Here is a 14,324-nt window from a genome sequence, read left to right on the forward strand (position 1 = left end):
AATACTTTCTCTTGTAAGTTGCAGATCACAGAATTTCGGGGGGGATTCAGGTTGAGGCGCTCAGCTTCTGTTTCCCATGTTTAGTTCAGGGTGAGATCTGAGCGCTGGAAAGACGAAGGTTCCCTCCACAAACTACAGGACTCCAGCTTTACTTCATACTTTGCAAACATTTTAATGATTATTTTTTTGGAGCATACACATTTGAAAATATCTGTTTACCTCAAACTGCAACTTGAGTTAAATAAATGTTTATAATATACAAAGAAAATACAGGAGAGCAGAGCTGACACGTCTTCTTCTCTTTCCATGTGCCTCGCACACGACCAGTGTTTCTGTCTCTACAGCTTCATCATAAAAGAAAACACCAAATGCACTCTGACCCCTACAGCCGGCCAGAAACAACCCCAAAACTGTCTCTCTCACACACACACACACACACACACACACACACACAGAAAACAAAAAGCAAAAGAACAAAAAATAAAAACAAAAACGGGGGCGGTGATTGTTTGGAGGAGGAACTGAAAACTGAAGCTACGAGTCAAACCAGGAGGAGGAGGAAGGTCAGCACACACACACACACACACAGCAGCAGCTCAGGTGGGTGAGGAGGAGGAGGGTGCTGCTGCTGATGAAGATGAAGGAGGTGTTGAGGATGTGAGGAGGCAGCTTCATTTCAATCTGCATGAGACCCCCCCCCCCCCTCCTCCTCCAGCAGTCAGGCTGGCTCGGATCAGCTGGCTGATCTGTCAATCACGCAGCGGGCGGCGACAGACAGACTAGAGGAGCATGCTCAGTGCGGCGGCGGCGGTCAGTTGAGGTGGAAGCCTTTCTCCATGGTGGCGGCCAACAGACGCTCCCTCATGATGTCCTCAGAGGAATATTCAGGAAGCTTCAGGTAGTGAACACACGTGTTGACCGATGGGTAACTGGAGTCTGTGGCATCGACCTGGGGGGGGGGGCAAAACCACTGTTGATTGACATTGACATCTAATATCACTTAATGTTTTAATCAGAGTCCGTCTTTAAATTAGTTGGAAATAAAGTTTGACTCAATCATTAGAATTTGTCGTTTATAATAGAATCCGGTTTTTAGAGAAATTTTCAACGTGTGTGTGTGTGTGTGTGTGTGTGTGTGTGTGTGTGTGTGTGTGGTCCTGTGTTGTGAAACCAGTGTTTTGAGGTTTAAACGTGATGTCCTCAAAGCTCCGCTGTCCCACCTTCCGTCAGGTGGGACAGCGCATGTGAACACAAACCTTTAACATGAATAATGAGCTGCCAATCATCTTTGATTGGCAGCTGTTGCTCAGTTCATGTGTGCAGAAGAAAGCGTTTACCTTCCTGACGATGGTGAGGCGGGGGTGCAGGTTGGCGAGGCCACCGGGGGGCAGCGTGGAGCAGCCGGTGGTGAACTGAAGGAAGGCTTTTCTCTCGTCCGACGACATCCCACACAAAACTCTGACGAACCGCAGGAAGCCGGGACTGGGGGGGCAGACATCAGCAGCAGGAAAAGGTTCAGGTGTGTGTGTGTGTGTGTGTGTGTATTGTGTCTGTATTGTGTGTCTGTGTGTGTATTGTGTATTGTGTCTGTGTGTGTGTGTATTGTGTGTACATACCTGTCTCTGGTGTAACCCAGCTTTGGTTCAGTGTAGTTGACGATGTCATCAGAAGTCCAGGAAGGTGATTGGTTACCACAGAGGATCATCTGGACCTCCTTATGGCTGAAGGAGCTCAACTTCTCCATCGGAAAGACTCGGTTAAAACCCTCTGAGGAGGAGAGGAGGAGGAGAGGACACAGGAGAGGAGGAGAGGAGGAGAGGAACCAGGAGGAGAGGAACCAGGAGAGGAGGAGAGAGGACACAGGAGAGGAGGAGAGGACACAGGAGAGGAGGAGAGGAGGAGAGGAGAGGAACCAGGAGGAGAGGACACAGGAGAGGAGGAGAGGAGGAGAGGAGAGGAACCAGGAGGAGAGGACACAGGAGAGGAGGAGAGAGGACACAGGAGAGGAGGAGAGGAGGAGGAGAGGACACAGGAGAGGAGGAGAGAGGACACAGGAGAGGAGGAGAAGAGAGGACACAGGAGAAGAGGAGAGGAGGAGGAGAGGACACAGGAGAAGAGGAGAGGAGGAGGAGAGGACACAGGAGAGGAGGAGAGGAGAGGAACCAGGAGGAGAGGACACAGGAGAGGAGGAGAGAGGACACAGGAGAGGAGGAGAGGAGGAGGAGAGGACACAGGAGAGGAGGAGAGAGGACACAGGAGAGGAGGAGAAGAGAGGACACAGGAGAAGAGGAGAGGAGGAGGAGAGGACACAGGAGAAGAGGAGAGGAGGAGGAGAGGACACAGGAGAAGAGGAGAGGAGGAGGAGAGGACACAGGAGAGGAGGAGAGAGGACACAGGAGAGGAGGAGAGGAGAGGAACCAGGAGGAGAGGACACAGGAGAGGAGGAGAGAGGACACAGGAGAGGAGGAGAGGAGGAGGAGAGGACACAGGAGAGGAGGAGAGAGGACACAGGAGAGGAGGAGAGGAGAGGACACAGGAGAAGAGGAGAGGAGGAGGAGAGGACACAGGAGAAGAGGAGAGGAGGAGGAGAGGACACAGGAGAAGAGGAGGAGGAGAGGACACAGGAGAGGAGGAGAGAGGACACAGGAGAGGAGGAGAGGAGAGGAACCAGGAGGAGAGGACACAGGAGAGGAGGAGAGAGGACACAGGAGAGGAGGAGAGGAGAGGAACCAGGAGGAGAGGACACAGGAGAGGAGGAGAGGAGAGTAACCAGGAGGAGAGGACACAGGAGAGGAGGAGAGGAGAGTAACCAGGAGGAGAGGACACAGGAGAGGAGAGGAACCAGGAGGAGAGGACACAGGAGAGGAGGAGAGGAACCAGGAGGAGAGGACACAGGAGAGGAGGAGAGGAGAGGAACCAGGAGGAGAGGACACAGGAGAGGAGGAGAGGAGAGGACACAGGAGAGGAGGAGAGGACACAGGAGAGGAACCAGGAGGAGAGGACACAGGAGAGGAGGAGAGGAGAGGAACCAGGAGGAGAGGACACAGGAGAGGAGGAGAGGAGAGGAACCAGGAGGAGAGGACACAGGAGAGGAGGAGAAGTTTGAATTTCACTCTCATTTCTTTTCTACAGGAAACGAGTCGAGTCATGTGACGAGTGTTTTACCTCTGAACGCCTCCATTTGTTTCTGGATACCAGTGTGCATACAGAAATCAAACATCAGCTCCACGTACTCCTCAGCGTTCTCCATGGTCACCATCTGAACACACAGACAGACACACACACACACACAGTATTAACATTTATACAAGCGACACCTCCTGCTCGTCAGCGTCAGACACTCGTCGTTACCTCGTCTTCTCCGTTGGTTTTGAGATCCACTGCAGAGAAACCGTGAACCTTTGAGGACGGACAGAACTGGAAGTTCAACCTGGAGAGAGAGAGAGACAGAGTGAGACAGAGAGACAGAGAGAGAGACAGTGAGAGAGGGAGAGACAGAGAGACAGAGAGACAGAGAGAGAGAGACAGTGAGACAGAGAGAGAGAGAGAGAGACAGAGAGAGAGAGACAGAGTGAGAGAGAGAGACAGAGAGACAGAGTGAGACAGAGAGAGAGACAGAGAGACAGAGTGAGACAGAGAGAGAGACAGAGAGAGAGACAGAGAGAGAGGGAGAGACAGAGAGACAGGGAGAGAGACAGAGAGAGACAGTGAGAGAGAGAGGGAGAGACAGAGAGACAGAGAGAGAGACAGAGAGAGACAGTGAGAGAGGGAGAGACAGAGAGACAGAGAGAGAGAGAGAGAGAGACAGAGAGAGACAGTGAGAGAGAGAGAGAGACAGAGAGAGACAGAGAGAGACAGTGAGAGAGGGAGAGACAGAGAGAGACAGTGAGAGAGGGAGAGACAGAGAGAGAGACAGTGAGAGAGAGAGACAGAGAGAGACAGTGAGAGAGGGAGAGACAGAGAGAGACAGTGAGAGAGGGAGAGACAGAGACAGAGAGAGACAGAGAGAGAGAGAGACAGAGAGACAGAGACAGAGAGAGACAGAGAGAGAGACAGAGAGAGACAGTGAGAGAGGGAGAGACAGAGAGACAGAGAGAGAGACAGAGAGACAGAGAGAGAGACAGAGAGAGACAGTGAGAGAGAGAGACAGAGAGAGACAGTGAGAGAGGGAGAGACAGAGAGAGAGAGACAGAGAGAGAGAGACAGAGAGAGAGACAGAGAGAGAGACAGAGAGAGAGACAGTGAGAGAGGGAGAGAGAGACAGAGAGAGAGACAGAGAGAGAGACAGAGAGAGACAGTGAGAGAGACAGAGAGAGACAGTGAGAGAGGGAGAGAGAGAGACAGAGAGAGAGACAGAGAGACAGAGACAGAGAGAGAGAGAGAGAGAGAGAGAGAGAGACAGAGAGAGAGACAGAGAGAGAGACAGAGAGAGACAGAGAGAGACAGTGAGAGAGGGAGAGACAGAGAGAGAGAGAGACAGAGAGAGAGACAGAGAGAGACAGAGAGAGACAGTGAGAGAGGGAGAGACAGAGAGAGAGAGAGACAGAGAGAGAGACACAGCAGGAAGTTCTTATTTCTTATGCGTCCTCTCAAAATACACGTTACTGTTCTCAGCTGCACTGATGAACACAACTCGTGCCCCTATGGCGAGATGATGTAACATCAGTATCCAGAGTTCACTGATATCAGGTCATCATACTTCATGTGCAGTTCAAAGTCAAACTCAATAAACTGATCCTGACTGCAGGTTCTGCTCGCTTCATCTCAGGCTTGGACACGTTTATTGTGTTTATTGTGTTTATTGCGATTGAAAGAAATATCCTGAAGCTGCTTCAGGTCGTGACCCCGAGGTTCCTATGAAGCAGGAAGTTTCTGACTGAACAGTGACGTGTTCTGACATCAGCATATAAACCAGTCATCTTTCATCACAGCCAGAATTCTGATGTATCTAAACTTTCGTCTTTACTTTCTGATGTTTCTGTGTTTCTGTGTTTCTCTGTGTCTCCATTTCTTTTGTCTATAACCTGATGTAGAGCCCATGGGGGAGCGTTACCATGGCGACCCCGTGTTTGGCGTCAGGCGCTCTGTGTGTTTTACCCGAGGTCCTCGATGCAGAGGGGGGGTCCGGAGCCGAGCGGGTTCCTCAGCATCAGGTCCTGCAGTCTGGTGTTCTTCTCGTCCTCAGATAAACTCTTACTCGCCAGAATCTGCCTCCTCTTCACCGCCAGCTCCTTCACCTCCTTCAGGAAACTGGCTCTGTGGAACAAAAGCAGAGAAGATGAAACGTGTTCTCAGCGTCCGCAGGTCGAGCGAGACGCTGCAGATTCAAACTCAACCCTGGTTTAACTTGTGTGGCTGTTTGAACCAAGTGGAGGGAGAAGAAACTGAAGAACTCATCCTTCTTTTCTTCCACGTCTTCCTACTTCCTCTACTTCCCCTTCTTTTCTTCCTACTTCCTCTACTTCCCTTTCTTTTCTTCCTACTTCCTCTACTTCCCCTTCTTTTCCTCCTTACTCCTTTCTTTTCCTTCTATCTTTTCCTTCTTTCCTCATCTTTGTCATTCCCCTCCCTCTTCTTCATCTTTATTTCCTCCTTTCCTCTTCTACTTTTTTCTCCTTCACTACTTCCTTCAAAAAAAAGGACAAAGAAAAGAGCAAAGAAATAAAGAGAAAGAGGAGAAGGGCGTTCTGACCTGTGGGGGTTGACCAGCTGGAAGTCGTCCCAGGTCAGGATGCCGTGGTACCAGGCCGGTGGTTTGGGTTTGGGTGGGTCCATGATGAACTCGGACTTGGAGTCCTCGTCGAAGCTGCCCACGGAATACGTCTCCTGGCTCTCCTCGGTGGACGCCTCCGACTGCACCTCGGACAGCAGCAGGAAGGGATGCAGGTATGGCCGGTCGGGGTCGTGACCATGCGGCGAGCTGCGGGACTGGTACAGCAGCTTGCTCATGTTGGACTTGATGTCTCCCATGCAGAGCAGCTTGAAGAACGGCTGAGACACGGGCAGGTCCACCAGCCGGTTGTCCTGGATACACTTGGCCAGGAAGACGCCCAGGAAGTGGAACAGCTTGGTGATGCGCTCCAGCTCTTCGCTGTCCTGAGGGAACGGGGCAGCGAACAGACCACAGGAGCGCTGCACGTAGAAACCAGGAGGCTTCAGACCACCGCCCAGGTCCACCTGAAACCAACACATTTTAAAGGGTTAATAATAAAAACAGATTAGTTACAACCCAGCGGCTATATGACTTTGACCTTTGACCTCCCACATCTTATCAGTTGATCTGTGAGTCTGACCTGTCGTGACTCGTCGTCGGGGAAGTCGTCGTCACACAACCAGACTCCCAGAGACGTTCTCTGAAACTCGGCAGCCACCAGAGCGTAAAACTCCAGAGTCGGACCGAGGCCTGTTCCCTCCTCGCCCTGAAACTCCACCTGGACACACACACACACACACACACACACACACACACACACACACACACACACACACACACACACACACACACACACACACACACACACACACACACACACACACACACACACACACACACACACACACACACACACACACACACACAAGCCTGATTATTCCATGTTCATGTCTTCCTCAGTAGAAATCGTTTCCCTCAGTTATTAATGTGGAAACACTTCTCACCTCCAGCACAGACTTCCTGTCAGCGTGGATCTGCATGACAGACTCCGCCCACTCCATCATGGCGTCCCCACGGGGGACTTTCACTCGCTCGTGTTTGAGGCGACCCACCCTGAACTCTCCAGGATCGTCCCGCCGCACTGTCGTGGACGGCCGGGAGCGCTCCATGGTCGCCTCCCGGCGGTTTTGCAGCCACACAATCGCCCTGCAGACACAGAGGTCAGAGGTCAGAGGAAATATAAATAAATAGAAAAAATACAATGAAACAAACATAAAATTTAAAACCGAGTGAATGAATCATTAAATGAACGATGGTAGATTTGTTGCGTCTCCAAACTATAATGTGAGCGCCATCTTCAGGTTCTACTGTGAACTGGATTTCACTGAACAGTTTTTCTTGAATTTTCTATTTGGTTTGTGCCACATTTTCAAATGTTTTTTAAACATTTTTTAATGATTTGATCTTAGTTTCCAAACGTCCCTTCGTTTTACTGAACTCATCAAGATTTGAGACTTTTGGTTCGTTGTTAATTATTATGGTTTATTTTCTTCTCGCGTCTGTTCCCTGGTTCAAGGACTTTAAGGCCCCGGTCAGTTCCAAACCGACGTCTGCGTTATGGTCAGTGTCCGGCCTCTTCGGTGCGGCTCACTGGGGGAAAGTGGGAGGGGTCAGGGGAGGATCTGTCCCTCAGGCTCACCGGGACGCTCCGAAGGCGGTGCAGGTGAAGTAGAGCTGTCGGGTTTCGAAGGGGATGAGGAAAGGACACTTGGAGGTGAGCTGTTCACACCACTCGGGCAACGCTCCGCTGGCCAGAGCCAGAGGCTCCTGGGAAACAGAGAAATAAACAAGTTCAAAGACCTGGAACAACGGGCATCAAACCACCGTCACCACAGATGAACTCCTGCAGCATCATGTGCTGACTGACCTCGATTTGCTGCAGGATCTTGGTTGTGATCTTCTTACTGGTGAACTCCTCTGGAGACGCGTTGAACTGCAGCTCGTCGATATCTGAACACAAAATAAAAACAATAAATCACAAACTGCCACAACATCAGGACGTGTGCTTCAAACAAAGATCATGTGTGTTCCTACCCTCCTGCAGCGAGCGAGGGTTGGAGGTGACGTCTCCTCCAATGATGTAGAGGATACGCAGCAGCTGCAGGACGTCCTCCACGCCGCAGGCGTTCTGGCTGCAGCCTGCCTTCGCCTGGGCCGCCTCCCTGGCCACGCCCAGGATCTCACTGCTCTGATTGGCTGATACTGTACTCGGGCTCAAACCGCCAGAACGACCCCCGACACTGATACTGTGCTCACAGAAGTCCTGGAGGAGGGGAACAGGTCAGAGGTCAGGTGTGTGATGAAACATGACTGTATATAAAGACAATCAGTGCGTGTTGTAACGTGCGAGTCACCATCTTTCCGCTCTCCTTCTCTTTATCGGCGTCCTTCAGCTCTCGGTACATTATCCTGCAGGACAGACAGTAAAACCTCAAACATCTGAGAAGGTGAATCTCACGTTCAGATCTGCGTCGCCGCCTCTTACGTGTACGTCGGCTCCCAGATGCGTCGCAGTTTGTCCGTCTTCACGGATCCGTTGCAGGAGAGCTGCAGCAGTCGCTGGACGTAGTAGAAGATGGTCGACTTGTAGTTGGACAGAGGAAGCTCCACCTCCCTGGTCGTACCCAGCCCGGCCACCTGAATCAACACACGGGCTTCATGAGACCAGTACATAATGACAGACTCTCTGGGATTCTGTCATTATGTTTTTATTTCCTGTCAGTGATGAGTTCAGGTCAACGTTACAAAACTAGAGATGAACATATGGAAAATGCTCCCTGTGAATTAAAGCCCTCAACGCCTCATAGGCAACGTTCCCCCGTGACAAGAGGGGGATGCGACCAACGGCTTTGGACTTCGCTGTGTTTATGTCTCAGGAGATCGTCATCGTGTCAGGGTGATAGCAGTCAGGAAGTCTTGTCATGACAACACGATGGTCGGCAACCAATCACAGCTTGGTATCTGTGACATCATGAGCCACTAGTGACAGCTCGAGTGAATCTCAGATAGTTCGACAGTTGATACGTTTCCTTTTACAAGCTTCAGGGTCTGAAGTGAGTCCCTGTGTGTTGACTGCCTTACCTTGAGGGTGAGGGCGAGGTGAGGAGAGGGAGCGCACTCCACCTCCTCCTGAACCTCCGAACGAGGAGTTCCTGAAGCAGAAAGCACGAGATGAGTTCAGAACAGTCAAACTCAAAAATCAGCTAAAGTAGGAACCTGAAAAGTTTTGCTTTGTGAGTCAATGACGGTTTCTATTAGAGATAGAAGTTAAAAAAATGTTTTTATTTAAATCAACATAGATTTAATCTCATTTTACAATACAAAATCATAAAACTAGGACAGGTGTGTGTGTGTGTGTGTGTGTGTGTGTGTGTGTGTGTGTGTGTGTGTGTGTGTGTGTGTGTGTTACCGGGTTGGGGGATCTCCAGGTCGGTGGTCTGCTGGACGTTTGTTCTTCCTGGTCGGGGGTCGAAGGCGGGAACCAGAGCAGAGAACTGTCTCTTAAGGACGAAGTCGTCGTCCCACGTCCTCCTGCGACCTCCTTTGGTCTCGTACTCCTCCTCCTCCTGCAGGATGGCAGTGACACACTCATCCAACTAATCCTTACTTCCAGTTACCGTTAATGTAAAACCCATAATACAAGACGTTTCTGTACCAGGACCTCCTCGTACTCCTGGTCCTCCTGATTGTCGTCTTCATTCTCGTCATCGTCGTCGTCGGGCTCGGGGAGGTCCTCCTCGTCATCCAGCTCAGCCAATAACGTGTTGGCACGACAGCTGTCCAGGAAGTCTGCAGGACATTGGATGAGAGCTAATGTGGATGAAATCATTCAGGTTTGACCCTCACCTTTTCCAAATATAACATCATAAAGAAAATGAATGTCTGCAGGTTTTCTTATTTCATATAATTTCACAACTTTAAACATCAACAACCAGAAGCTGTAGAGATCTGAACTGAGCAGAATGACTTTGGAATCTACATATTTTACAGAAAAGTTGAGTTTGTTTAAGCTGATCTGGAACTGATGAACATTATTTTGACGCTCAAACCAAAACTCAGTTGTAGACATGGATATATTTAGTTTGTTAGACTGCTCTCTGAGTTAGGTCAGCTGAAGCAGGGGGGGGGGGGGGCAGGTTTAGGTTAGGCCTTTAGTTGTGATGATTAAGGTTAGGTGTTGGAGAACGTGTGTGTGTGTGTGTCTGTGTGTGTCTGTGTGTGTCTGTGTGTTCACCAACCATAGAGAGAGAACTCAGCCTCCTGGCCCGTGTCGCTCTCGCTGGACGTGGACGTCAGGCTGGTCGTTAGGGTGTTGCTTAGCAACTGGCCCACCGACAAACCAGTGGTGGCCGTGGCTACGTTATTGCTGCTGGTTACTATGGAGGTTGACATGGTAACAGTGGAGGTGGTGCCAGTGGTGGTGAGGTTAGGAAAGCTCTGAGCACCCATGAGAGGAGAAGCTGCAAACAAACAAAGGGCAGTTAGTCGGTCAGAAACCAGAGGAAGCAGGGGAAGCTCGTTCAGATCCAGTCAGCTGCTGATTGGCTGCAGGACACAGACAGGAGACCCACACTGGATCTGGTCTCAGGTCTGATTCCTTTTGTCTGAGAGAAGCTGAATGCAGAGATCAGCTTCTTCAGAGCTGTTCCAAAACCATAATAAGGTATTTTAGCAGCTGGATGAAGTGATGATTACTATGTTTGACTGGGCTCAGGTGAAACCCTTTAAAAAAATGACTGTAAGAGAAACGTTATAAAAGATATAAGTCTATCTGCTTCAGAGGCTGAGAGTTTTTGTAAATGTTGGTAATTCTGTCAGAAACAACATTGAGGGTTTTATTCAGCAGCTTCATGTAGTAATACTGTAGTTTCCATGTGGTATCAGTGCAGTAATGCTGGAGTACTCACTGGCTGTACTCATGACGTTCCTGCCCAGCGTGTTGGTGTTGTTGTCGCTGCTGCTGCGGCTCAGGTTCATGTTGTTGGTGGCGTTAGTGCGCGACATGTTGGGTGCACGGCGGACAAAGGACTCCATCAAGCTGGCCTCACGGGACGACAGGTTGGGAACGCTGGCGCTGGAGCTCATGGGAGCGCCGGCGGCCAGCAGTGAGCTGACCGACAGCCGGGCGTTAGCTGCCGAGCACAGAGGCCTCTGGGAAGGCGTGTCCTTGCTCGAAGACTCCGACACTGAGCTGACGTCAGGGGAGCTCACGCTCACCAGCCCCATGGAGATGGCTGCTGCTGGGTCGATGGTTGCCATGGAGGAGTCCTTATTTCTGGCTTCGTCTCCAGGGGCGGGCGTGTCGGCAGTGAGCGTGCCAGAACTGGACGCCGAGCCGGATCCGCCCTCCACCGCAGACGACAGTACGACAATCGGCTCCTGTCCGTCGGAACCCGTTAATCCTCCCGCTCCGGAGCCCTGGTCGAGCAGCAGCCCTTCAGCCCTCCTCTCTAGCCGCAGACCCCCCAAACCCGGCAGCCCGGCCGAAGAACTCAGGCTGATGTCAGAGGAGGAGGCGACGCTGCAGACGGAACTGCTGCTGCCCTTCCTGCTGGACGAGCTGGCCCCGCCGAGTGATGTGGCCCCGCCCTTATCGGGACAGTTATTTTTCACCAGGCTGCTCCACAACTGCTGGTGCGAGGAAGACGATGAGGAGGAGGTGGTGGTAGTCGTGCCGCCGATGGCTGCTGGCGTCACGGAGGGTCCCACCGTGGAGGAGGCGGGGCCTGAAACAGTGGATGAGACAGGTTTGGGTGACGGCGCTGTGGCAGCCGACTCAGGGTCGTACCCTGGAGCAAGCTTGAGGTCAAACTTCCCTTCAGCGCCCATACGGTAAGAGTTAGAGCCGCCAGCATCCCAGGTTACATCAATCCAGCCTGGATGGACAGAGAGATAGGAGGGAGACGGACGGATGGATGTCAGAGACCCGGCAGAGAGAGATAGACGGACAGAGAGAGAGAGAGAGAGACAGAGTGGTAGAGGGAGGAAGACTCAGAGCAGAGAAGCAGCTTACAGTCAGAGCAGCTCCACACTGGACCAGATCACAGCACGAACATGAATCGTCCATTTAAAGTAAAGCAACGCCTCATTTGTTAATTCGTCCAAATGTGGTTCAAATACAGTGAATTTTAATCTCAGGTGAGATTTTCTGTTTCAGCAGCAACAGCAGCGTTTTTATATAGTTTATGGAATCATCAACTGGTGGTCGGACATTTTCATTTTCAGATTTCATCACTTCTGTCTTCATGTGTTTATAAAGCTTGGATGTTCCTGCTTCTGTCAACTTCCCGATTATCTATATATTAGTATGAAAGTCTTAAAACGTGGCCAGAGGACGCGTGCAACTGGACGAAGGTGAATGAAGAGGGGGAGAGCTACGCCAACTGAAATTATAATGAATAACAATAATTCTACTGTCCATGGCTTCAACATGTCAACTGATACTTTGGGTTTTAATCTTTATTCATTTATTATATATAAATTATATTGTAGGTGTATGTATATATTTGAAAATCATTATACATCTAATACATATAAATGCATATATAGGTTAGATATCTGAAAAAGAGTTTTGTCACTCTGAAAATGAAAATGAAGTTTCACTGGGACTTTAAAGAGCAACAACTTCAACACTTTAAAATTCCACCTGTGGAGATTTCTGTCCAGGTGGAGCGATGAGGAAAATATGAACAGGCACAGAAAATGACAAAAGTAGAAACTATTCCTGCAAAACACAAAACGGTCAAAGCAACAACACAAATAAATCAAAAGTGAGAATCAACAACGATCATCCTGGATTATGATTCATAAAAATTATAAATCAACTGAGCTGCTGTCCCACTCAGTGACATCAGATCTAAACACAAACACTGAGAGGAGGAGGAGAAAAAGAGAGGGAGGAGGAGAAGATGAAGAGGAGACTAAGATAAAGAGGAGGAGGAGGAGGAGATGACGAGGAGAAAACAAGGAAACTAAGATAAAGAGGAGCTTAAGATGAAGGTGAATAAGAGGAGGCGATAGAGGAGTGGAGGAGGAAAGTGGGAGACGAGGCGGAGGAGGATATGCAGAGGAGTAGGAACAGGAGGAGGTAAAGATGGAGGATTATCGATCAGACCTGATCGATAACGACGACTGTCCATGTGACCTGTTGGGATCCGTGTGTTGAGACAGTGTCATAATATTCAGTGTTACTGGTTGACATGGTAACAACAGTTACGCCTCCACAGCTGATCGGCAGGATCAGTAGCTACAAACATCTCACCTCCAATCATGCTCTGACTTTTTACCATCGCCGTTCAAAGGATTTTCTGTAACTAAGCAACCAACTGCAGAGGAGACAACCCAGCGTCTCCCACAGAATTCATCCAATCCACAGCGATAGAAGACGTGAACGCAGGAACGTGGCTCTCACGTGCAACAGATTCTGAGTAACAGCTACTCAGACTCATCGGTGAAAGACAAGTTCTCGCGTGAGTAGAAACACCAACACATCTCTTATGTTCTCATGTTGTTACGAGAAGTGGAAAAAGGAAAGTACAGTCTGGCGAGGCGTCACAGTCCACATGATTAATGTGGAAACACTGCAATCTACTTCCTGTTTACACCACGACCAGCGTACATGAAAGTCTGATCCGGTTTCTGAGCAGAAACACTCGAGTGAACGGAGGTCGTTTCAAAGTAAAACCCTGTGTGTGCACGTGACCTTGAGTATGTAAGTGAATGTGAAGAAGAAGCGTCGGTTGGATCTTAGTGTTTTGATGAGCATCACAAGCTGTCGGCTCCTCGACTCGTCACCAATCACTGGCTGTGGAGAGGATCTGACTCCTTCTTCTTTATATCCTCGTTTAACACGAACAACTACTTTAGTGACAGTGAGCGGATGTTTGGCAGGTCGTCAAAGTCAGGACGAGAAAAACACTGGGAATTTCAAATCAGTTTATAAACATGGTTTTTAATTTGTGTGCATATGGATAAATCTTGCAGAATCTTTGGTGCTGCTTCATGTGATTCACTTCGACCCCCTGTACCTCCCATCGAGACTGGTCCTGGATCTGGGCTCATTCTCCTCAGTCTTTGACGCAGTGACTCAGAGTTTACTCTACATTTGAAAAGCTAAGGTTCTTAGACACAGAATTCTGAACTTTATGAAAATACAAAGACAGGTTTACAGATTCAAAATGTTCTGGAATAAATATCTGCCTGTGAACCGAAGCATGGAAACTTTAAGACGACAAAACCATGGGACATAATCACACTTTCAAATACAAGTTCAACCTGCTGCTTCGCGAGTCCTCGTCGCCTGGAGCTGAAACATCAACCAACACATTTCTTCTTCTAAGGAGAACTTTCTTACCGTTGTGAGCCTCTCCAGTGACAGTGCCCTCTCCAGCTGGGTTTCCGTCCTGGTCTCGCCACTTCCAGTCAATTCCACGGACGACCCGCGCCCCAGGAACAATGTACTTCATGACCTGGGAGCGGAAGAGTCGCCGCTGGCGACGCAGGTTTGCCTCCGCTTCCTTCACAGCTTTACCTGAGACACAGAGAGAGAGAAAGAAAAACCGCTCAGTGACTTCTTCAAACAGCTGGACGCTGAAAACCTGCATTTGTTGAT

The 14,324-nt window shown here is 49.9% G+C and overlaps 1 protein-coding gene across 1 annotated transcript in view; it reads right to left on the reverse strand.

The window, feature by feature from the left end:
- Positions 1–156: 156 nt before the first annotated feature.
- The window catches only part of hectd1 (HECT domain containing 1), a 28,326-nt gene continuing 14,158 nt past the window's right edge, over positions 157–14,324 (reverse strand). Inside the window, exons 25-44 of the mRNA XM_034576518.1 lie at positions 14,067–14,243; positions 10,621–11,589; positions 9,952–10,173; positions 9,369–9,502; positions 9,123–9,279; positions 8,795–8,865; positions 8,199–8,350; positions 8,068–8,122; positions 7,748–7,976; positions 7,581–7,663; positions 7,353–7,480; positions 6,658–6,859; positions 6,294–6,431; positions 5,693–6,177; positions 5,098–5,256; positions 3,352–3,430; positions 3,166–3,259; positions 1,617–1,767; positions 1,338–1,482; positions 157–949 (exon numbers count right to left, since the gene is read on the reverse strand). Coding sequence (XP_034432409.1) covers positions 812–949; positions 1,338–1,482; positions 1,617–1,767; positions 3,166–3,259; positions 3,352–3,430; positions 5,098–5,256; positions 5,693–6,177; positions 6,294–6,431; positions 6,658–6,859; positions 7,353–7,480; positions 7,581–7,663; positions 7,748–7,976; positions 8,068–8,122; positions 8,199–8,350; positions 8,795–8,865; positions 9,123–9,279; positions 9,369–9,502; positions 9,952–10,173; positions 10,621–11,589; positions 14,067–14,243 — 3,968 coding nt within the window. The 3' untranslated portion in view covers positions 157–811. The remainder of the gene's footprint in view (positions 950–1,337; positions 1,483–1,616; positions 1,768–3,165; positions 3,260–3,351; positions 3,431–5,097; positions 5,257–5,692; positions 6,178–6,293; positions 6,432–6,657; positions 6,860–7,352; positions 7,481–7,580; positions 7,664–7,747; positions 7,977–8,067; positions 8,123–8,198; positions 8,351–8,794; positions 8,866–9,122; positions 9,280–9,368; positions 9,503–9,951; positions 10,174–10,620; positions 11,590–14,066; positions 14,244–14,324) is intronic.

The sequence above is a fragment of the Hippoglossus hippoglossus genome, chromosome 22, assembly GCF_009819705.1.
Source record: "Hippoglossus hippoglossus isolate fHipHip1 chromosome 22, fHipHip1.pri, whole genome shotgun sequence".
Lineage (NCBI taxonomy): Eukaryota > Metazoa > Chordata > Actinopteri > Pleuronectiformes > Pleuronectidae > Hippoglossus > Hippoglossus hippoglossus.